At 50.9% G+C, this 23,873-nt stretch overlaps 7 protein-coding genes across 7 annotated transcripts; 4 read left to right on the top strand and 3 right to left on the bottom strand.

Moving 5' to 3' along the window:
* Positions 1-3,064: 3,064 nt before the first annotated feature.
* Positions 3,065-3,703, bottom strand: Aspvir_007447 (uncharacterized protein; the record flags this gene model as incomplete). Its single annotated transcript, XM_043270629.1, has 1 exon — positions 3,065-3,703. One exon carries the CDS (start codon positions 3,701-3,703, stop codon positions 3,065-3,067), a length of 639 nt encoding a protein of 212 aa, XP_043126564.1.
* A 2,338-nt stretch (positions 3,704-6,041) lies between these two features.
* Aspvir_007446 (uncharacterized protein) lies at positions 6,042-6,622 on the bottom strand (the record flags this gene model as incomplete). The annotated part of the gene is made up of 2 exons (XM_043270628.1): positions 6,042-6,437; positions 6,503-6,622. The coding sequence occupies 2 exons, from the start codon at positions 6,620-6,622 to the stop codon at positions 6,042-6,044; spliced, it is 516 nt and encodes a 171-aa protein (XP_043126563.1).
* A 3,590-nt stretch (positions 6,623-10,212) lies between these two features.
* Aspvir_007445 (Zn(II)2Cys6 transcription factor) lies at positions 10,213-12,400 on the bottom strand (the record flags this gene model as incomplete). Its single annotated transcript, XM_043270627.1, has 3 exons — positions 10,213-11,918; positions 11,990-12,190; positions 12,259-12,400. The coding sequence occupies 3 exons, from the start codon at positions 12,398-12,400 to the stop codon at positions 10,213-10,215; spliced, it is 2,049 nt and encodes a 682-aa protein (XP_043126562.1).
* Positions 12,401-16,556: 4,156 nt separating this feature from the next.
* Aspvir_007444 (M48 family metallopeptidase) lies at positions 16,557-18,251 on the top strand (the record flags this gene model as incomplete). The annotated part of the gene is made up of 9 exons (XM_043270626.1): positions 16,557-16,961; positions 17,089-17,330; positions 17,389-17,629; positions 17,684-17,708; positions 17,760-17,805; positions 17,887-17,950; positions 18,006-18,037; positions 18,089-18,147; positions 18,208-18,251. The coding sequence occupies 9 exons, from the start codon at positions 16,557-16,559 to the stop codon at positions 18,249-18,251; spliced, it is 1,158 nt and encodes a 385-aa protein (XP_043126561.1).
* Positions 18,252-18,568: 317 nt separating this feature from the next.
* On the top strand, positions 18,569-20,506 carry Aspvir_007443 (chaperonin-containing T-complex subunit CCT8; the record flags this gene model as incomplete). The annotated part of the gene is made up of 3 exons (XM_043270625.1): positions 18,569-18,627; positions 18,754-19,124; positions 19,233-20,506. The coding sequence occupies 3 exons, from the start codon at positions 18,569-18,571 to the stop codon at positions 20,504-20,506; spliced, it is 1,704 nt and encodes a 567-aa protein (XP_043126560.1).
* Positions 20,507-20,899: 393 nt separating this feature from the next.
* On the top strand, positions 20,900-21,590 carry Aspvir_007442 (mitochondrial 54S ribosomal protein bL12m; the record flags this gene model as incomplete). The annotated part of the gene is made up of 2 exons (XM_043270624.1): positions 20,900-21,124; positions 21,258-21,590. 2 exons carry the CDS (start codon positions 20,900-20,902, stop codon positions 21,588-21,590), a joined length of 558 nt encoding a protein of 185 aa, XP_043126559.1.
* A 536-nt stretch (positions 21,591-22,126) lies between these two features.
* Positions 22,127-23,720, top strand: Aspvir_007441 (uncharacterized protein; the record flags this gene model as incomplete). The annotated part of the gene is made up of 2 exons (XM_043270623.1): positions 22,127-22,601; positions 22,669-23,720. The coding sequence occupies 2 exons, from the start codon at positions 22,127-22,129 to the stop codon at positions 23,718-23,720; spliced, it is 1,527 nt and encodes a 508-aa protein (XP_043126558.1).
* Between the last annotated feature and the right edge of the window lie 153 nt (positions 23,721-23,873).

The following is a 23,873-nucleotide window of genomic DNA, read 5'->3' as shown; positions in this document are numbered from 1 at the left end:
ATAAGTGACAGCAGAGGTCTGAGATTGAGTGCATGAAGAGAGAATATCTTTCGGCATGAGTATTTAAGCATATCTTCAAGTAGATATATACTAACCCATGCCATTGAAGCCGACATTGATCTCGCTAAAAATATCACACCCTGTAACTAAGACTGCCTAGCTTCTGCACGTAGTGTACCAGAATAGTAACAATCACCTGGCCCGAGAATAGGACGCAGTACGTACAGTCAGCAGACAGGATCGACTACCGACCCCTCCCTCTCCATCATACACACCCACCTACCTGATGTAGGGATGGATTCCTGCAGTCAAAACCAAGGCGCCAACCAAATGAACAGACACATCCCTCGACCAACAGATGCAATCAGACCTCTACCCCGGTCAAAATTCGTCACAAACTCAAGCTCAGGCAGTAGTAATACAGCTGAGCGTATTTCCTTTTCTTGTCATTCGATAGTCGCTGACAGAGCGGTTAGCTGAGGGGGTTGTTGACGCTCATGATCCTGATCCGGGCAGATGATTCGTTTCGAATCCGTCAGATCACGGCGCCAAAACCGCCGCATTGTGTGATATCCTGCATAGTGCATATACTTTTCCACCATTTTTGGAGTCTGATTCTGCTAAGTTCTCGGTCGAGTATGGATTGTCTTCTGCATGATCTGCTGCAGTCGAGACTCGAGACTCGAGACTCAGGCAACAATCACCAGCACACAAACCTCGATAGAAGAAGACTTGCAAGCAGGAAAGTCCCGGTACGGAGTAGATATAGCTGTATCCAAGAATAGCATTCCTGGCGCTTACCTGGCCTTCCCTATGGAATACCGCAAGGAACGATGGAGCGCCCAAAGTCAGTACCACCAGACCCGCACGTCATCCCGGTTCCCCACACAGATGGTGTATCGCTAAGGATTGAGCCAATCAAGTCAAAGTGCAGTCCCCAAACATCCAGCGGGGAGCCACCGAAAGGATCCACTACAACCCAGCTGGGGATAGCGCCGGCGCTTAATTGCATCTGCCACGATGCCCCAGTGCTTTGGAACAATACCGCTCGGGTCGCTGATTGGCTCGTCGCTACCACTGATGCAGGGTGATAAAACATCTGGTGATGTAAAACATGGTGGGTTACAGGGAAGAATTAGAGATGGGAGTAGCTGGTATGGGAGGTCGAATGAGGGGCATGAGGCAAGAGACAGAGAAAGTGTGCTACGAAACTCAAACTGTACTGGAGTATGGAATATGGATGTAGAACTTGTTGGTGGGTTTGTGTATTAAGAAATACGGGCCTATTCGGTTTCTGATTAGTGTGGTGGCTTTACCAAACCTGCGGGACTGTCACATCTACTATCTTACAAAGTCAAGACATCTCAGTGTAGATGGACTGAGGGGCAACGATCAGATTCAATTGGCATGTCCAGACGGCAAGCCTGCATTCGTCACTATGAGTTGAAACTTCCAGCGCGTCTTGTCTTCCAATGAGAGCCAATAGCTTATTGTCGGTGTGGTCACAGTCTGCTTGATGTTGTGATATTGCCAGACAAACCACACCACAACGAAACGCGCACTAATCCTTACTTGCGGGCCCGGACAAGGATCGTAGAAGACACTCTGGATGAAACCATCTACTAGTCTAGTTTCCAAGCGTCAACTATTGAAATGAAAAGGGGCGCGAGGTCAATCAATGTGATCGACTGGGGTGTCGTATGAAATAGGTAATTGATGTATCAAGTCTGTAACGGTATGGTAATACAGCATCTCAATTCATACTGTATTTCCAACGTCAACAGCAACGACGCCCAGCGGCCCACCTGGTTGATCGCAACTCTTTTTCGCTTCCAACACCAAGCAGGCGCAACTAGTCGACCGCACTGATCCCTTGGGCTGCTATGCTGTACACCAAGGGGAGAGTGAGCGTCTTGCTACCAACCTGATTGCTGCGACCGACCTCAAGGACAGGCATGGGGATCCGATCTAAGTGTAGCGGGCGTCAAAGGATCCTCGACTCGCCATTGAGATTGTATGTAGCCTGTTGGGCATACAGACCCTGACTCAGGCATCTCCCGCATTGCAACGCGTCTGTTTGACCGCCATCTTCTCTTCGCGCCGTCAGCCTCAACCCAGAGCAGCTGCGACTGGCACATCCAATCACCGCTGCTACCATGCCCTTGGGACGTTGGTCGCTACGCTCCGTGCGCTGTTGGTCTTAGTTTGACCCGTCCCTCCGAGGGATTTGGCATCTTACCAAGACCAGTAATGAGCCTTAACGCTGTTGGTTCATATTGACTTCCCCAAAACCAACATTGCTGTCGCTTGGACTGACACGTGGAACGACTTGGATGCGATGGCGCAGAATGGGAGAATCCGATAGGATTTGTTGAGCCAAAATGAGCCAAAATAACCCGAGCTGTGGTCTTGTTGTGGATCAGGCTGGTGGCCCATTCGTTTTCTTGTAGGACTGAGCTGCCACGATCTGAATACCGGCTTCGGGATTTGAACTAGAGTTCAATGCTTGATCAGTAGACACCAGTGCTTCCGCATGAGATAGTTGTTGGAGTGGCTTCTTTGTGATGCCTTTCAATGTATCCGGCGAATCGGAACGTTCCCAAAAGAGAGCTGAGTCATGCACGGTCAGTTGATCGTAGAGTTTCCAAAGACTGGTAACCAAGAAGCCATATTGGGCGAAGCTTAGTATGGACTGAAGTATGTCAATACCCCATTGTGCTGGGCAACAACCAACAGGCGTGGTATTGGATCAGACTTCACCGGGTAGAGTTGAACTGCCTGTAGGACTGTAGAACAATATTGTACCCAGGCTAGGAAAATGACGGATAAAGCCGTAAGATTGTGCTCAGCTCCCAAGGCATAACTGACGTATCTTGAATTACTATGTACGCAAAGTAAATGAAGCCCACACCATGTCAACTAAAAATGAACGTGATGGATCTGCGGCGTACGAATTCGGATGCTATTTGTTTCGCCAGACTCCCCAACACCAAGCCCTGCGCTAATTGACCCGACCATATCCTAAATAAAACCGACTGACCGGAAGCCGTGTATAACAAATATACTAAGCCTCCTTGTCTTCTTGGCACTTCCTTCGCTTGCCTTTAGGTGGAGCCTCGAGCTGCGTCCTCTTGTAGGTCACCGTTCGAGTCACAACGTGTCTCACACTAACTCGGCCGCTTGCACTCCGCGGCGCCTCAAAATAGCGCAGCTTCCAATCTGACGGAGAAAAAGGCGAGCGAATTGTAGTCGCACTCTGAGGAGACTCTGTTGTCGGTGAATACCTCCATGTCTGCGGTATCCGCAAGCGCCGCAAGGACGTTGGGTCTTTTCTAGGCTGAGATGCCGGTGCTGTGAAGGGAGTGGGCGGCGGAAGTGAAGCGGTAGCAGATCGGACGGGGTCATTGAAGACGAAAGAGCCGCTGACTGCACTGGTAGGCTGTGATGTCGGAGAGTGGGCAGGTCTGTCGAAAGGGAACTTTGGGAAGCTCACTCCAGCGCTGGTAGGGCTGGAGAATACGGGCGTGAACGCTTTGAGGAACTCTGTATAAGCCGCCGGAGGCGTGATGGGCGTGGAAATGCCATCCTCTTGCTTCACTCCATCCGATAGACTCGACGAGGATTCATTGTGAAGCTCGGAAGGGAACTTTGTAGTAATTTTGGGTGTCTTTAACGGATGCAGAACTGGTTTTGCGGAAGGCATCCTGAAATTCACCCAGAGGAAACGAACTGAATGGTAGCCTTCTCAGAACAGTCGTCAACACCGTCGACCGAAGATGCCAGTCTCCGACGGTTGAGATATCGTGCGTGGCACTAGGTATACAAGATGATGTAGACGGCGCTTAGGACTGGAAGGTACAAAACGCAGGGAGGTTTTGTGGTAGCAATGGCTACAAGAAGTCTGATAGGAAAAGGAAAGAAAAGTGGAAGAGGGAGTCAAGATATGAGCAGCTCTGAGGAAGGTAATGCACTCCTTTTGATCCCTGACTGCCCGCAACGACAGAGATCGAAGGACGTGGAGTGAGATTTATCTGCAGCCTGGAAACCTAGGCACTCGAATGCCCTGTAAGATACGTCGTATTCTTGCGCGAAACCGTAACAGTACGATACAGATACAAACTTCTGTAAAGTTTCCTGTCAGCTATCACACGCTAAACCCAATCCAGCACTCTCAGCCCGAAGTGAGCGGCTGCACTGCTGGACAACACAACACCGCCCCTGCAAATCAGAAGACGACGCTTTGGTTTGGAAAGCTCTCACTCACTTGTTTGCAGGAGGCAGTGGCGATCTTTCCGAGAAGGGGTCTTCAGACCAAGGTGTGAACGTTTCAATGAGGAGAATGAGGACGAAGAAGAGGGGTTCTTTTCACGAGCTGGCAATCGAGCTTCAAGCACCCTCTCGAGGACAGTTAGAAGACAACGATCTTCGTGAGGCCAGTATACGACCCTACCGCTCTTATATATTCTTCTTGTCGTAATGTTCACGCCATGGGCATGTGTTGTTCAACCCTACCCAGCTGAACGAATCCTTCACATTGTCGCGCGCTACGAGAATCAACCCTCTAAAACCTCCTCGCGCTGTCGACCCCCTGCGAACATAAGCATACTACTGACCTAGAGACGCTTAACTCACTCTACTCAAAAAGCCACTTTGGATTTGCCCTCCTATTGCCATCCCTGGTTCGCTCGGCGTCAACGCACGCGGGGTCTGCTGGCGGCTCGCCCACGGAGATTGCCCCTCCTTGAATCAGCAAAGTCGCTTAACGCACATTTAGCTGACAGGCCGGCTTGAATCTCCGAGTTGGATCCCTCTTTTCCATCGTCTTCTCCCTGATGATTCCGTGACTAGCAGTCTGCTCTGGGACTTGCGACCCTTGTCGTTCCACCCCTACGCAGGAGCATAAAGCGGCTGCAAGTACGTCCGGCGCTTCCCGAGATTCTTCAACAACCCCTCATTCTCAAGAGCGTGCAGAATTGCAGACAGCTTCGCTCGTTGCCATGGAGAAGTCTGCAAAAGACCCCAGTTTGCGACAGATCTTCGACGGTTCCTCTGCGCTGCTACGTCTTGGCGGACTGATGAGGGTTTCGCACTAATTCTTGCAGAATCGCATCGATTCGACAGCCTGCTTCTGGCATCCTGGTCCTCTTCATCTCCCGACTGATACTTCAGACTGGATGTTGACGCTTGAGTATTGAGTTCTCGAGGTTGCAACGACATGGTTGGGTCACAGTTGATGGTCCCGTCTACGCGCACTGCAGCCACTAAATTTACAGATGGGTGGACGACCGAGCGCTGAAGAAGACAGTCTCCTGCGCTGAATCTTGGACTTGATAGACGTAGAGACCCTGACCAAGCTAGCCCGCTTGGGAGTGCACCCAAGTAACCTAGGTTAATGCGACGCGGTTATCTATCTGCCTATTTATCTAGTCCGGCTCTTAATGTATCAACAACATTTCCTATCAAACAAGCCTTGATGTTTTGCCAATTGCGCCTTGTTGCTCTCCTCTACGCTGCACTTGATGTCTCCTGCAACGAGGCTCAGGGCAGCCCTTCCTTGGTGTGGGGGGAGAGCCAAATGTCTCCGTAACTGCTCTCACCAATTTGAGAATACCTTCAGTGGAATAGACGAACTGGTGCTTTCTAGCACTTGGGGCCTTATCAGGATTGAATCGGATAACTGACCACACTGCCCTTCAAATGGGAGGCTCTCGGCTGGACAGACCAGGAAAATCACACAGGTCTTGATCCGAAGGCAACAGTAAACCTGGTTAATCACCTGCTTAGCACCAATATCAACATTTACATCATGCTTGCCCTACTGGCAAGCGCACTCCTATTAATGTGTGTCAAGCATTGCAGCTGAGGGAGGCAGGTGTGGATGGTGACATTTGAGCTTTCCCCAAACTGCTCCTTCCATAACTCTTTACCCCAGAGGTCAATAACATCCGTTTCTGAAGTTTTCTAACCTTTCTAACATCACCATCATCACCATTTTCACCATTTTCACCATTTTCAAGATCATCACAATCATCACATCACAACTACGACAACCACACAATGCCCTGGGAGTGGGCCCAAAATGGCGTGCTGGTCCTCGGGTTGGTGGGTGGGGGGTTGGTCGCCCTGCACTTCGGGGTTAGGGGAGGAAGGGCAGCAAGGGAGGCCTGGAAGCGGGAGGGGAACAAGACTATGCTGCCGCGACTGAGCAGCGCGGCCTGGTCGTTCATCCAGACCGTGGCCAGCCTCGAAGCGGCCCGGGAGGGGGTGAGGGACGTGGAGGCGGGGCAGGGGGCGGGGGCAGGGGGGTCGGGGTCGGGGTCGGGGGGATCGGGGGCAGGGGGATCGGGGGAAGCGGGGGCAGGAGGGTCGGGGGAAGCGGGGGCAGGAGGGTCGGGGGTAGGGGGGTCGGGGGCAGGGGGGCAAGATGAGGGGAGAACCTAGACGGGGTCGAGGAGGAAGAGGAGGTGGGGGGGACCAGTCCACCGGTGCCTTGGGGGGGCACCGGTGCCTCGACTGGGGGGCCCACACCAGCGTCGAGTTCACACTTCTGCGCAGTGCTGGTGACGAGTACCTGTTCGGGGGGGAACAGGGAAACCAAGATGAACTCACAAACAACAAGCATCGAATCAACTTCATGGATAAAGCAATCATTGGAACCGCCACATACAACACACATGAATTGCTTCTCAACCGAAGGACCCGATTTTCTCGATACAGAACAGTCACCGAGATAGAGAATGCGAGCTTCGACTCCCTGAAGCATACGACGTTCTGCTGTGGCTCTATTGAGCTGCCATTCGAATTTCCCTTCTGGACTGCGGAATCAACTGAAACGAGTTGCCGCCAGTTTCTACCCTTGCAAAGCTGTGTGAGGAATCATCAGCCTTTGTTCCAACTCGGAGAATAAAACAACCGTCCATGCCATCACAAACCCGAAGAGAAATCAATCGAGCCCATTGCCACCATCCAAAAGTCGGAAACCTCTAGGTGCCAGAAAATCAGATTTGCTATAGAGCTTTGGCGCTCAACGTTTGCGTCATGCTTGCTGTGGACTGGCATCAAAAGCGATCCCTTGACAGGCGCACCCCCGTCAAGGTGTGTCCGGCTATACTCATCGCGCTAGCGTGTCTGAATCTTCTGAGCCTTCTGAGCCTTCCGCGGGATTTTATGCTCCGATCCTCAGCCACGGTCTTATCAACACCTTCGGCGTGCATGTCTTGCGACATCTGAATAAACGTCGATTATCTTGCATAGTCACGGGTGACGAGTCGGTTTCCGCAAGCAAAGCCACTGTCCGATATTTCGAAATGTTTCGTTCCCTTCATATTGAAATGGGATTCTTCTGCATTGAGCCTCTCTGGCAATGCAACCTACTCAACACGACGATGGGAGATTGGAAAACATGTACCCCCACTTATGTACCTAAGAAGAATTAGCCATTGTTTGGTTCGTGTTCAAGACGGGAAAGTCGATCATCTTATTTGATAAATATGTCGATGGTTGGACCCGTCGGTTGATTGCTCGTAGAATACTAGGGGCTCGGACCGCTCGGTTGCCAGTAAGAAGAAGATAGGAAGCTGCGGAAGGCTTCTTGGCGCGCAGGTCAAAGTATCCAGATGATGAGTAAGCAGTAGCCATTTATGCCTCAGGCCCTCAGCTCACCCATAGTAAATGCTATAGTTATTCTCATATAACTGTCCAAGAAAGGGGGTTTCCATGAGGCTATCTAAATGTTGTTTGGACTACCTAAGTAGTTCCTAAGGCCTCATTTATTCAATAGTCGTTTCCCGGATCCTCTGATTGCGCATAAAAGGCCTCGAATCCTCGCCCTGATTCTGTGAAACCTGAGATGTTCAGCACTCCTTTAAGGTTTTCCTAGGGAAAATGTTTCTAGTATGCTTTCTACTTAAAAACCTCCTAATACGTACGTAATCAGACACTGAGCAGATCATGGTGTATTACGTTCAGAGTTCGTAATATACCTGATGACCATGGAATAGAATGGGTTTAGGTACTTAAGGTCAGCGCAACCTCACATTGTGTTGACCAGTTCTCAACCTGTGCTTGTTACTATGCTTACCCTGCACAATGCCTCTGATCGGTTACAAGAGACAGCACTTCAAAACATTAATGGAAATTGCCAATTCAGTACAACTGGACACAGTACGAACCCTTAATGCGCAAAGTCCAGCATCTCTCTACTGTCTCCCTGTTGAGTTGATCTGCCACATCTGTCAATATCTTCCTATCGCTGAGACCTTCTGTCTGATGATAAGCTGCGCTCGCTTCTGGTACGCAAGAAGAACCGGTGTTCAAGCTTTTGCCCGTGTGCAACAGAAGTTGGATGCAACAGCCTGCAATAGCTGGTGGCTTACTGAAGCACGTTTTCATATCCTCCGCCTGATGGAATTTGATAAGCTTTGTGGAAAAGGCACCAGGTCTTTTTGTTGCTGGGCGTGTATGAGGACTCACAGAAAATCAGGTTTTTGCTCTCTGCAGGTGCAGAAACCTGTCAATTTAAAGTTCTCAATTGAAGAGCAAAGGGTAAACTGCTCTGTTGCTGTTACCCGCATCTGCAGGTATCGACGCAGGAGTATCTGGGTTGGCATGTGCCATGAAATGACATTTGTTCAGCTCCGGAACCTAGTGCGTGGAATGGAGACTTGCAAAAAGAAAGTTGGCTCATCTATTATGATCCCTGCTGGCGGCTGCTTTTCAGAGCATGTGGAGTTGAATCTAAACACCATGCATATCGTATCCCGGTTCTACCTTGGCAGACTCTCAGATCTTGGGCCGGCTGGCTTTGATCGTCTATGTCGCTATGCAAGGCTTCCAATATGTCCGCACAACAGAATTGATTCGGTTGCAAGGCATTTCCTCCGACCTATGAGTTCAGGTAATGTCAGTCGTTGCCCTTGCTGTGTGGCAGAATTCTATGTGACAGTCACCTCTGATGGATTGATTGAGCTCCATAGCTCTCGCTATGTTGGCAACCTTGCATCAGGGCGTTGTCCCATATGGGTTAAAGCATCATATGAATCTGTCAACCCTGCCTTCCTTGATCATTGCCGGGCATTTGCAGACTGGTTGGATAGCATGTATAATCCAGAAACCGGTGCTGTGTATAACGGAGGCCAATTTGAGACATTCGCGCCCGCTCGAAGACCAAGGTATAGATTCCATTCGACTGGATCATATCCAAAATGAATACAACAGAGGATGCAGGGACCGGTCTGGATGACGACAGGTGAGCTGAGCTGGGATACTCAACATAGGAATCAGGATAAGAAGATTCTTTGGTTTTAACCTTAATGGGATTTCTGTTCTTCATTTTCAACTCTGTACGAGCCCTGGTCTCAAACAAGGAATCGTCAAGGCAAGCTAGCGAGGAAGCAATAGTTCTGAATATTAACTCGGCTGAGCATGATGAAATAGCCAGCCTACCTACCATTGACCTCGTTCTTCTAGCCTGGGAAGTTCCGGGCCGCTTCTCGGTTATTTAGATTGTCTTGGTTCGTTGGGATAAACAAGCGCCAGGAGTTCTAGATAATCAAGTTACTCTATGAGGTGGACAGATGCTCTACCTTTTGATGTGACAACCATATTCCAATCAATCTGATAGATAGCGCTCTGTCAGACGAGGCATAAATTGCAGTAGTCTTTTGAGTAGGGGACGTGGTCGGGGATATAGTGACATTGCAGACAAACATAACATCAATCAATCATAAATCAAAGCATCAAAAACAACAGAATCATATCTCGACCGGATATCATTCACAAAGCAAAAATCAACAACACCAATGACTCCACAACCATGTCCATGTGAGTGGAAATGACTGCATATGAGTTTGCGCCTTGAGAATTAACCCCGCAAGTCCTTTGCCAACCTCGCCAGAAAAATGTGCTTGTCATGTCCTCACTGTCCTGCAGGATATAACTCGACAGCACCGTGAAGGAGTGGAATAGGAGACTCTGTCGTGCCGAACAGACTGGAACGCCGATGTTGCACTCGGATTTTGTCGGATTCGTGAGCACGATCGGCTGCCCGAGTGGAAACGTCGATGTAGTGTGTCGACGTGTCGCGCGTGGTCCGCAGAATCTCCAAGTTGGTAGCCAAGTGGCACGAGTCCCGTCAAGGGATTCTCGGCCGTCATGAGACTCAATCTCGTGTGAGAACGGAAAAGAAACGCAAGGAAACACACATCTTCCAATTCAGATCAGCAGATAGTGCCAGCCATTCCGCTGCATCACGTCCCGCCAGTGGACCTGTTGTTTCTTGATCTCTCTCATGCCCGACCCTGTACCGTTGCTCTCCGGAGATGCGGACCTCTCGATTTTGGGCACGGGACTGCCCGACGATGCTGAAGATGATGACGTTTCCTCTGGGGTGTAGTAGCCGTCCGTCGGGTCGTCGGTAAGTCGCCAGACCTCCTGCAGTAATCGATACATGCGCCCGAAGCTGCCCAGGTCGGCGTGATCGCCTAGCAGAGAGGCGCGCTCGGCCAGCACGGCTCGGAAATGGCTCGTCGGCGCAGAGAATGCACCCGTGATCAACAGGGGCCAGACGAGGGAGCGGTCGAAACCATTGGGGCCGGAAGGAATATAGTTCAAGGTGTTTGCGACTGCTGCGACCAGATTGAGGTTACTTGGCTGGTTGCGGTCAAAGCCGGGGACTAGGCTGCAGAGATAGATCCTGGCCGCGATGCGGAAGACCGTCGTCATGTTCTTCGTCAGAACCTCCGGGCGAATGGCTCCTGTAGCGGGTGAGAACGGGTGCTCCAGGGTTTGATCTACCGGTTCGGTAAACTCCAGTTGTCGTCCGAGAGCGGACACATGCGAACACACGGCCATTGCGTCTACGCGACCTTCGGTCTTCAACGCGTCCAGACAGGTGATCTCCGAGATGAGGTACATGACACGGTCGTCGCAGCCCATGAGCTCCCTCAGACCTGATGACGAGCCGCTAAGGTGCTTAGCACGATAGGTGTGGGCGAATTGGGGTGTCCTCCCATGTATAGTGGAACCCAGGATATCGATCCACGATGTTAGTGTCATGCTGAAAGGAGGCAGTAAGTATGGGTTTCCATCAGGGACTGCCGTCGGGAGACCGAGCCTGTTGACCAGATTCGACGCGGCTTGAAAGTGGTCGAACCAAGGGATGTCAGGAAGATAATCATCCGCGGGACCGACGGAACAGTGGAAGAAAATCATAGCAAGCGTGGCATCCAGGATCTCTTCATGGTTCACGTCCTCACTGAGAGCCTGACATAGTTGAGAGACAGCCTCGAACCGGTGGCGCATGATGTCATGATCAATCTGCTCTCCGACGAATCCTTCGGTGGTCTTGAGGTGTATGGCGGCAACGCTGAGACAGCAGTGAAGGTAGCACTTATTGGTTTCCAACGCCTGCAGGATGGCCTGGGCCCGTGTGTGGCCCCGTTGATGCGCCTCTAGAACCGGAAAGATGATGCGCAAGACATTATGGATGAAGTGGTCGAGTAGCGGACGATCATGGTCACTGACTGGAATATTTGACTGCAATGTAGTGTACGTCTGCCCAATACTCTGCTCACAAATCGCCGGGTCAATACCTGATAGATTCGGTGCTTGAGAGAAATATTCATCTTGTAACCACTCCTCGCCGGGGAATGTGGGAAGGGGCGCGCTTAACTGCGGAGCGGTAAAGGTGCTAAAGGTTGAGATCGAGGAATCATGGCGCAAGGGGACGTCATTGATAAAAGTCTGTCGTTCTGTCTTGACATCGATCTCGTATGGAGCGTAAGGTGCATACATCGTCTGGTTCAGACCGGGCGTCGGCAGATGTGATGAAAAGAGATCGTATGTCTCGGTGTAACCCGGGCGATTGAATTCGAATACGGGTGACAGGGGCGATGTGGGAGCCATATTGCGACTTCGAGCTAATGGGTCTATCGTAGCCCTACTGTTAGAGCAAAGACAGGTAAGTTGAGTGAAGGTGCAGTAGTCCTACCAGTCGCGGACCCATTGCGCTCATTCATCTTCGTCTGCTTGATCTTATTCTTGATGCGCTCCTTTTGAATCCTTCGCTGTTCGGCATTTCCCCACCAGATCGGACGCTTATATTCACATTTCACGCAGAGATTGCTGCAAGCACCGCAGGCTGGGTGCTTTTCATCACACTTCTTCCTGCGCAGTCGACATGTGAAACAGCCTAGACTCGTTAATAAGACGATTCGACCAGAAAGAAACAGGAAAGATGATGCCAATGGAGTAACCAACCAGATCGAGAGCGCTTGTGCAGCTTGGCGGACTTCTCCGGCGTCCCTACGGACACTCCTTCACCGGGCGAGGGCGATTGGGTGGAATCGACCCTCTTGACGGCGTTTGAGGCCGAGGACTTCTTCCTTGATGCAACAGGCATTATGCTAGCAGAGTTGTAGAAACACGTCTCTATCGGTATCGATCCAAGTCGTCTGGTGCCGGTGATGACGACGGGAATGACAGGACACAGGTCGCCTGGAGCTGTTGATTGTCACACCGAGTATTAAGTCGCAAAGCTGAACCAGCAGCCTTTGCTATATCTATATTAGAAATAAGAAAAGAAAGGCGCGGCTATGCAAAAGACAAGGCGATGGTATAACTCTGACAAGGTAACAAGTAAACATCGGCGGTGACTCTGTGGGATTGATGAACCTTTAAAAGCAAGGTACACACCCGACAGGCACGCCATGATGTTTCTATTTTCGAACCAGATAGCCGAGAGAGAGGACGGACTTGCAGTGGTGAACGCCTCGAGCGGGGGATGGCAGGGGAGATCATCTCAGGCGTAGTACACTAGCAGGGGGGATAAGCAAAACTAGCGGGAGAATGCCCTACGCTGATAGTAGAGAGTTGGTCTGCAAAGTTAGCCAGAGCTAATTTTGGATAATTGTGATCATTCTGGACATTTGCTGCCTCCAAATTGGCGCCCATGCACTGGATGATACGGAGATGATTGGACTCTTCGTCCATGGCTGGGAAATTGATTGGATTTAGACTCATCTCGAGGTCTGTGCCCAACGAATCCATGCAGATATTGAGGGAAATTGGTGCAACCATTATGCATGTTAATATGATAGTTTGTTTGCCTTGATTCTTTGTTCATGATACAATATCACTTTTTGGGTGAGAGAGACAACTTCGTATAGCGAAGGATGGAAGAATCAAAGCAGACTGTATGTCAACATTCTACTGTAGGCTCCTCCTGGTTGATACCAGCAACCGGGAAGTACTTCGCTAGCTATGACCAGCAGAAAGCAGAGTTATCGTCCTGTAGAAAAGGTATGACAAATTGCTCGTGACCTTGCCGATGATAAAAGTCTATAGCCAATGAGAGTCATAGCTCAACTGGTCTCGAGAAGTGGAATTAGCTCTAATTTCAACTGCTTACCGGATTTGGAAAGTGTAATAACGATCACGGTGTAGCATGAAAAAGGGACAACGCATATTGAGTGCAATCATAGCATCCAGTGACTTCTCCCTGAATCCTGCGTACCTCCAGAGTTCAGAGGGGAAACCAGAGAGAGTTGGCAGAGCCAACAGTCAAATTGACAAGCACCAATCGATGTCTCCTGGACAAGAAGCCTAGAGCACTAACAATGCACCATGAGACCAGGATGATTGCCCTAGTCCCGCCAATCAGATACTCAAACCGGGCGGACGAAATCAACAGGAAGTCGGAAACACAGAATGACCACACGGCTTTGCGGGGCTAACCTTAGCGGGACGAGCCAAGCTTCCTTGTACAACAGGTGATTGGCTAGAGGCCTCTATATTGGTGGACGCCATCGAGGGTTCAGCAGGATCGCGTTGTGCAGAGCGGGAAACCCGCAGCCAACCGTGCTGGGTGGATCGAGTCAGTGCTACACCAACAGAGTTTGGCCAAGATACTAAGGTAATTTGTGATGAATCTGATGGTTGAATAAAGTTGACTGACTGCACAACAATGTTTTTGCTTCTTGAGGATTAGACTACACATGTAAAGTCGCCTTAATTAGCAACATTTAGCCGCCAAGCAGAAACCCAAATGCCTGCTAATCTGTCAACCATTTGCTAATTTGTCCCATATCAACCTATCCTCCCAGAGATTACTATTAATAATCTTCCGCTCTGTTCCATGCTAATCACAGTAATTAGTCGGAATTTTTCCTACATCTGATGATCGTTGGCTAATCCCGGGGTCTCTCCGATGCCCATCTGTCAGTCAGGGAACTTTAGCTGTGGCTGGTCTGCACACTAGATCTCGAGTCACACCGTCACTCTTCGAGTCTTTGGAGTACTCCACAAACAATGCGCTTGTTTGTATAGAGCCCGGTGTATGTGAGCCAACTTCTCTTCCCACTTCAACGCTCTCATAGCTTGAATTAAGTACTCTTAGGATTCAATATATTTCATTATCTTCCTCTCCTTTTTTACCGCCTCCAGGAAGTCAAGTCAGTCAACATTCGAATATCATCCTTCCCACTGGACGCCCGTCGTCACCTGCCTGTGAAGTTTCTTATCACATTCCTGCAGCTGCAGATCCAATTGGAGAGTGATTTAGTGCAATAATTATCAGCGATATTGAGTGATTAGGCCAATCGTAGATCGGAGTGGCCGATCACAATCCTGCAGGATCCCCTGTCAGAAGCACATGCCAAGTTGTGACAAATACCTTCAGAGCTACTCCATACATCTGGGAAGTACACTACCTAAGCCGCTATAAGCCCATCAGAAAAGGACTGCCGTCCTATCTCTGGTACTACGATCATCGGGACTTGCTCCGTCTAACACAAATCAATATGACAGTATCTTATTCGTGAGCATTTGGCTGTCTTTGCAACCAACTGTTAATCCAACGTAGTTGAGTCCAACGACGGGTTTACTAATCGAATATGTGACGAAGTGACAATAGCACCTCGCCATGGAACATCAGCGCTAACCACTCCCAGCTGCGTAGCTTTCGAAGGCTGGGAGTAGCCGCTTGGTTACTCTTGGCCTGCTCCTCTCCCCATGTTGAAATCGGAGCCCATGTCCCTCCTCAATGCAGCTAATTAATCAGGCTCCTTGTTATTTATAGCCAAATTATTCCTAGAAGAGGAATTTACTGCTCAATGCTTCCTTCTGCCGATTTGGGTATGCAGCTCATATTTGTTCCCCTCGTTGTGGGCGGATACAACCTGGTGATGTACTCAACTGTTATCACATCAACTCTTCCAGCTCTGGGTTCAATGTAGGATAGAGCGGAAAGTGCTCATCTCCTTCACTAGTCTTCCAAACAGTCTACGAAGCGCAATGTGTACTCTCCTTGCATTGAAAGTGTTGCAGTGTACCGAACACCTTGAGATAACTCTGTATATACTCTCAAATACCTACTTTCTGAGTGAATCGACCTATTTTGCATCATCATCATACACTGGAGAGCGATCATAGCTCGAACCCTTAAGCGGCTTGAACTCACGCTCCGGTAATGACCTTGCATCGATAGTTTGCCATGTGCTCTCAACGTCCTTCGCCCTTCACTAGACTCTGAGAGGATCCTTCTAGAAATCTGAATCTTCATCTTGCCTTCATCGCTAAGCGCCAGATGTAAACTTAGCGCTCGCTCTATGATTTCGTCTTAAGCCACGAGCAATTCCCCTCGAATCCTTAAGCGCCCACAATAACTATGAGTTTCAGCCTCGACTTAACCAAAATAGAAGTAAATACTGCTTTTCTTGTCTCAAGAGCCGAGACTCACACTTGAGTCATTGGCCGTGCATCCCTATCGTTTGGAGCATGATCTAGCCTGGGTGTATGCAATGACGTGGTATCTAAACATATCTCAAGCAGACTTGCCTCAGCCTGCTATCATGTTGTATCGGCATGGGGAAGTCCAGGTTAGTGTCAAAGGCGGTTGCATGTCAATCATCTCAGGCACTCTCTCGACTCAGTCATAGGTTAAGTGTGCCTGAGCTTTGTATGACGCTCTTTTGTTCTTTTCAATTCTGCTTGAAGGTGACATGGGAGAGTCGAGGACAAGAAACCCTCAGGCCCAGTCTCAAGTAATGTCGAAGAGTAAGAGTCTTTGTAGATAATAGAGGTATTGTCCTGTCCGTGCTTAAATCTCTATCATTCATGGCCGGTTTATGTTTCCGGATGTCAAAGTGATCAGTATGCTAGTAAATACAAGGCTGTCAACGAAACAAATTGAAGTGGATTAGGCAATATATATAATGACGTAAGACAGGCGGGTCTCAACTGTAGTCGATTCTCAAGATAAAAGTCACAAATGCATTTTTTCGAATTCCGCTATAATTGCTAGAGAGGTTAGTAGTTCTCCGTGTAGGTGATGTAAAACCAAGTTGGATGTAGAAAGGCATGTTGATATCAACATGGTGCGAGCTTGGGGTTGTCACGACTCACATGCAGCATGTTTAACCTTCCCGTCATCGCGGCTGATCTCTCCGCTTCTCGATGATTCCTACTTCCGGTAAACCAGCATTATCTTCCGCCAGACTCCTGCCATCACTCCTCTCGTCCGAGTTCAGGATTTGCGATAGCATGTATCTGTGGCCGCCATGTTACGTTCACCGATAGCCCGCGCTATCTTCCGCAGCGCTACAGCGCGATCAACAATCCCATCTTCGTCGCAGTCGGCCTCGCGCATCGCTGCTCCTATCCTCGATTCTTCCTACTTCTCCGGCCAAACATTCCGATACCCACGTTTTTCTTCTGCAACACTTGGACTCACCCCAAGAGCCTTCACATCTTCCTCGCAGACTTCTTTTCGCTTTCCCAATAGATACTTCTCCTCGTCGGCCAGGCTATCCTACAGATACGGCGGTGATAGATATCAACGATTTGATGGCCCCAGTCGCGGAACGCTTTTTCAGCGATTGTTGACAAATGCGAGACCATATCACTTTGTCATAATTGGCGTTGTAATCGGCGGTATCTACGTCAGCAATGTCGAAACGGTGGAGGTGAGCTTGCTCTTTTGTCTTCGATAACCAGTCCATTGTGATTTCTAAGGATACTTGGAGGATGGAAACTGAATGGCGCTCAATCATTTGTTGCCCAGAACTTCATTTCTGACGCCTTTTTCCCCAGATGACCGGCCGCCGACGATTCAACTGTGTCTCCTCTCACCAGGAACTAAAAATGGGTCAACAGAGCTATGAGGAGGTTTTGAGATCAACACGCGGGAAGATTCTCCCCGAGAATCATCCGCTGACCATCATGGTGAACCGCGTTCTCCGCAGATTGATACCGCAAGCGCCAATTGAAGGCGCAGATTGGAGAGTTCATGTCATCAAGGACGACGGCATGGTCAATGCTTTTGTTTTGCCTGGGTATGCATATCCTTCAACATCACGGTCTGTCGTCGTATGCCACTGACCCTACATACAGTGGGAAAGTGTTTGTCTACACAGGCATCCTGCCAATTTGTAAAGACGAGGACGGGCTTGCAGCTGTATTGGGCCACGAAATTGCTCACGTTGTCGCGCATCATCCAGCAGAACGCATGAGCAACAACATCCTGACAGTTGGAGCGGTATTGATTATCTCCATGCTATTTGACATTTCAGGCCAGATTCCTTCGCTACTGCTCAACCTAATGTACAGCTTGCCTAATTCGAGGACGCAAGAGGTAAGCTTTGCTTCCTTGCCCCGCAGATCACCCCGTACGCTGACTACTTTCTAGGCAGAGGCAGACAACATTGGCTTGAGTATGGTCATTAACGATGAATGATTATGTGTTTGATGCTAATCCGGACTAGTGATGATGTCAAAAGCTTGCTTCAATCCTGAGGCTGCTGTCGGACTGTAAGTCATTACCCCTGGTGCATTGCATTTATGACAGAAGTATTGTCGACTTTTATATGCGTGGCTCACATATCTTCACAGTTGGGCGCGTATGCAGAAAGCAGAGCAGGAGGCACCGCCTCAATTTCTATCAACACACCCTTCGGTAAGACTCAACCCGCCCTGAGTCTTGCAGTACCATGATCTGACCTTTCTAACAGAGCTACAACCGCATGGAAGCAATCCGTGGATGGTAAGACTTCCGATTTCCACCGTCCGCTGAGGTGTGCTGACGAGGTTCTAGGCTGGGGAAGGCCGAGGCAATCTATGAAGATAGTGGATGTAGTACCCTGGGCACTTACAGTAAGTGCTCCTAACAAACCAGTCGCTCATCCTGGGGCTTGACTAAACAATAGTCTTCAGTGCCAGGATTTCGCCAAGCTTCAAACGACTACTACGGGTGGTGAGCGATTGTTACTGGGATGACCTGGCTTGTATTATAGGATATAATCTTACGTATAATTATGAAATCACGACTCATGCAAATCAAATATAATTGCCAGGATAAGTCATCTGTATGAGTCCAAGTATTATTGTATGTCCCGGAAACGAAATGCCCTAGCCCCTCCAGGTGCAAACCAGCCAAACACCCGCCGCCGCCTGACCGTCTCGAAAGCTCCATCAAAAATTCCCGGAGCAGCACGTAGCTTGTGTGATAGCACTGACTTGCTTTCTTCTTCCTCTTCCAATTTTCTGTCTGCTTCGAGGGGAAGCTTTCTTCAAAATGTCGTTGTCTATGCCTGGTCCCAGCCAGGCGGGTCTTTTCAAGCCTGGATACCAGAGGTAAGCGAGTTCTATTTGTGGAAAGTCCCGCTCAGCGTACTCCGCGTCGAGTTGAGGAGATGAGATCCAGCAACGCATTCAAGCTCTCAGAGATAGTCAATGTAACTGACACCGCGATTGCTACAGTCACGATGCTGAAGACGGCGCCGTCATTCGCAATATCGAGGCCTGCCAGGCGATCTCCAAGACCGTCCAAACATCGCTCGGTCCCTATGGCCGCAATAAGATCGTCATCAACCACCTGCAGAAGATGGTACTTACGTCGGACGCTGCTACGATTCTCCGCGAATTGGATATCGTGCACCCGGCTGCCAAGCTGCTTGTCATGGCGAGTCAGCAGCAGGATGCGGAGATGGGTGATGGTACTAACATGGTCATCGTTCTGGCGGGAGAGCTGTTGAAGAAGGCCGAGGAACTGCTACGGTTGGGCTTGAAGACGAGCGATATTACTCAGGGATACGAAAAGGCACAGAATTACGCTCTGAAAGTACTAGAGGGTGAGTTGTTTGGTCATCCACTTTCTCACCGCGTTTTTCAGGGGCTATCCAATATGCCTCGCTTCCGAGCGCATTTTCTTCATCTACTGACCGATGTTGTGTTGATAGACCTCGAAGTCGATCGCTTGAAGGAACTACGCTCTCAGGCAGAACTCTGCAAGGCTCTTCGTACGGTCGTCGCCAGCAAGCAGTCCGGAACAGAGGATCTCTTGGCGTCGTTAGTTGCGGAGGCGGTCCTCGCTGTTCTGCCCAAGAATCCTGTCAATTTCAATGTCGACAATGTTCGCGTCGTCAAGATCATGGGTGGTAGTTTGGAACAGTCCCGTGTGATCAAGGGTATGGTCTTCGGGCGGGAGCCTGAGGGTACCATCAAGAAGGCCCGCAAGGCAAAGGTTGGAGTTTTCAGCTGTCCTATCGATATTTCTCAGACCGAAACCAAGGGCACCGTGCTCTTGAAGAATGCCCAGGAGATGCTTAACTTCTCAAAGGGAGAGGAGGAACGCCTGGAGGCGGCCGTCAAAGAGCTTTACGACTCCGGACTCCGTGTTGTCGTTGCTGGCTCGTCCGTCGGTGACTTGGCTCTGCACTATCTCAACCGATTCAACATTCTTGTCATCAAGATCCTTTCCAAATTCGAGCTTCGCCGTCTCTGCCGTGTCGTTGGCGCTACGCCCCTGGCTCGTCTTGGCGCTCCCATGCCCGACGAGATGGGCAGCGTTGACGTTGTCGAGACCACTGAGATTGGTGGTGACCGTGTGACAGTTTTCCGTCAGGAAGAAGCCAACGCTGTAACGCGTACTGCTACCATTGTCCTGCGTGGAGCGACTCAGAACCACCTAGATGACGTCGAGCGTGCCATTGATGACGGCGTCAACGCCGTCAAGGCCATCACGAAAGATCCTCGACTTGTTCCTGGCGCTGGCGCTACTGAGATTCAGCTTGTGGAGAAGATCTCGGCTTTCGCTGACAAGACCCCCGGTTTGCCCCAGTATGCCATTCGCAAATACGCCGAGGCTTTCGAGGTCATTCCTCGTACTCTCGCGGAGTCCGCTGGCTTAGACGCCACGGAGGTTCTCTCACGTCTCTATACAGCACACCACCGCACGACCAAGGCCTCCGAGTCGGAGGAGTCCGAAGAGGGCAGCTCTGAGGAGGAAGAGCCCTACTGGACTACAGGTGTTGATCTGGAGGCTGGTTCTTCGACCGGTACCTTGGATGCGGTCGATGAAGGTATTCTGGATCTCCTGGCATCGAAGGGCTGGGCCATCCGTCTGGCCAGCGAGTCCGCTCGGACAGTCCTCAGTGTTGATCAAATTATTGTCGCCCGACAGGCGGGTGGTCCAAAGCCTCCAGGCCCTAACCCCAACTGGGACGAAGATTAAATGATTTAGTTATAGTATTGGGGCACAATGCAGGATGCCATTAGAGGCATGATCTTACGAAAAGTCTATTGACTGGAAATTTGAGACAGTATGTATAAGACATGTGACTATAGGGGTAATACTATCTATGACTCTCAACCCAGTGCGGCTGGTAGTAATAAAATTCAATCCTTGTTCCCAATCGCTATATCTTGTCAATGAATGAATCTGGCACGCCAGAATTATGGTGATCTTGACGGAGGTGGCGTCACGTGACTATTTGGATTTTCCGGGCCGAGCACGACTTTCTTTTTCATGAGTATCGGTTGATCGCATTGTCGAGGCCCTTCATCGTTCCTGTCCCACACCCTCCCTTCGTCTTTCCAGTTACAACCGTCAATTCCGCCGTCCAACATGTCGCTCACTTCGCAGGCCGCAGCTCGCTGCTGCAGACAGCTCGTCCGTCCCTCCGTTCGCATCTCTTCCACCACATATCTGAGCCAGCGGACACCCAGCCGGAGGTGGAACTCGACAGAGGCGCAGGCTGCTGCTCCTGCCAATCCTAAGATCACCCAGATTGTTGATCAGATCAGCCAATTGACGCTTCTGGAGACGGCGGATCTGGTTGCCAGCTTGAAGGTCGGTTTTCTTCGTCTCCTGGGTGTATCGCAGTTCGGTCCACCATTGGGCATTTGGTGTATCTCATCAACGCTTGATGAGGGTTGATTATTCTGCTGTGTTGTCTGCGTACTGACATTGGTCTCTTGTACAGTCCCGCCTGAATATCCCCGACCTCCCCGTTGGAGGCTTCGCCGTTGCTGCTCCTGGTGGTGGTGCTGCCGCTCCCGCCGCTGCTGAGGAAGAAGAGGCTGCTCCCGCCGCGCAGGAGAAGACTCTTTTCAACCTGAAGCTTGAGACAGTGGATGCTGCCTCCAAGGCTAAGGTCATCAAGGAGATCAAGGGCCTGCTCGGCCTTTCCCTCGTCGACAGCAAGAAGTTCGTTGAGTCGGTACCCAAGCTCATGAAGGAGTCCGTGCCCAAGGAGGAGGCGGAGAAGATCATCGAGACCCTGAAGGCTGTGGGTGCCAAGGTTGTCATGGAGTAAAAAAGGGCGCGATGATTTTTACCAATCGGTCATCCTCTTTTTCTGTCTGCTGAATGAGCGATGGGGGCTTGTATGGATCTGTACGCTGTGGGTTGGACTGCATCATCCTGCCGGAGTTTTATGTCTTGCACCGCCTCTTCTTTATGTGTTTTACTTCTCCGTCATATATCTCTACACGGTTCCTGATATAACTGGAAAGCGGAAAACAGGCGGCAAATGTACATTATCAACTTTTGTTTGGACAATCTGGATACAAGCTGGACGGACAGTTCTTTCCTGGTCGATTCTTGTCGATCCTCATTGTTGGTCGTAATTTTGAAACATGCTTGCATCGCTAATGCAACGATGTCAATTGTAGATTATACATATGGCTGAAGAAAGATTAGTTGTGCCCCATGGAGTAGCATCACCTTCTGCGATGCGAGTAGAGTGCGGTACGGCTCCGAATTTCTCTCCGCCGCACCTCCGAATCAACAAATCTTCTGCCGCTCATTTACGGAGCTGACCCTTCCACCCCGAGCTTCACTTGAGCTACGATGTCGCTCGCACGAACATCCAACGCCCTTCGAAGGTGGCCATGTCTCTACGATAAGCCTCCACTCTCCCTGTCTACCAGCTATATCCCCAACAATACCCGTCTCTCGGACAATCGCACCCCGCGCACTACCAAACACAAAACCACATCTCCACAAACAATCAGGCCATTTCACTGCACAGCCTCCTGCTGCGCAGCTCGATCTCCGGCCGCCCGTCGAGCCCAGGCTGAGACTAAGCGGCTCCGGCCAGTCTACTCGAGCGATGGCCTGTTCAACCTCCCCGCACACGGTGACCTGACCGCGCGGCTTAAGTACCTCGACGAGAAAGGACCGCTGCTATGGATGTCTGCATTGGCCGAGGGGCTCCTTGACGACAAAGTCACGAAGAAGACGTTCCTAGACATCGCGAAGCGGTTACTGGAAACCGCTCATAGAGAGCTGCCATCGGCAGACGCCGTCCGGGGGATATCCTCAGGTGCGACACCACCCACCCTCTGCAATTCCTCCAAACATGCATCCCTAACTCTCAAACGCACACATAGATCCCGACCTCAGCTTCCAAATCGGCTACATCATTTCCGGCGGTAACCCAACCTTCCGAGAATGGCTCCTCGCCTCCACCACCCACGCCGGCGCCCGCGTCCCCCTCCTCATGTCCGCCGCCCGGTACCTGAACTCACTGGGCAACACCGCCCCAGTCCGCACCCCGACGCTCGAGAAAATCGAGCATCTCGCCCTCCACGACCGCGACCCGCGAGCCATGACCCTCCACGCCAAGATCCTCGGCCTCCGGAAACGCTACGGTGACGCCATCCGGCTCATCGAGCAGGTCATGACCCTCATCTACCCGTCCAAAGTGCCCGTCGCGAAAGATGGGGGGTTCGCGATGGCGCGCATCGAGCCGCCCTGGCGGGTGTACGCGTGGCTGAAGGAGAAAGCGAAAGCGCAGGCGAACTCAACCACCAAAACAGGTACAGCAACTGCTGACGAGGCTGGAACCCAGACAGATGACCTCCTGCGCTCCGCAGCGCTGGATTACCAAGATCCCGAGTCGCTGGTCCAATATGCCACGGCGCGCATGCAAGCGGGCGATCTGGCCATGTACGAGGACTGCATGAGCCGGGCCGCGACGGCGGGGAACGCCGAGGCGTGCCGTCGCCTAGCTAACTTCTACTATCTCACTTCGCTGGGACGGTACCCGCGGCGAGGGGTGCGCGAGGCCGAGGCCGAGGCCACGGCCCCCGCGGAAGCAGCGACGGAGCCAACCTCAAGCGCATCCTCGCAATCAAGTGAACCGAGCAATCGGGGGACATTCTCTGCTCTGCTTTCAAGTGTATTCGGGCCGCAGCCTCGCGCGGAGTACCGCAAGCTAGCGACGGAATGGTACGAGTTGGCCTTCAGCCATGGGAACGAGCAGGCGGCGTTGGTTCTGGCGGTGCTGCTGCGGGAAGATGGCTCCGCGGCTCGGGGGCTGCAATTGCTGGAGCAGATCGAGGGATCACCTTCACTTGGGCCGCTCGTTAGGCGGATCAAGTCGCAGTGGGATGAGCAGGATCAGGAGGTGGGTATCCCCGCTGAGCTGCTGGATGTTTGATCTGCTGGGAGATGATTTTCTGGCGTATGCCTCTGCATGTGTATGTTTTCTCTGATACCCATAATGCATGAGATCTTTCCTGTGGAGCAGTATGCTTCTGCTGTTATTTTCATGGCATCTAGCCACCGTACCTGCCGGCACTGGACGCCTCTG

Source organism: Aspergillus viridinutans, assembly GCF_018404265.1.
Source record: "Aspergillus viridinutans IFM 47045 DNA, scaffold_5, whole genome shotgun sequence".
NCBI lineage: Eukaryota > Fungi > Ascomycota > Eurotiomycetes > Eurotiales > Aspergillaceae > Aspergillus > Aspergillus viridinutans.
The sequence above is the reverse complement of the archived record's forward strand: the minus strand, read 5'-3'. Positions and strand labels throughout refer to the sequence as shown.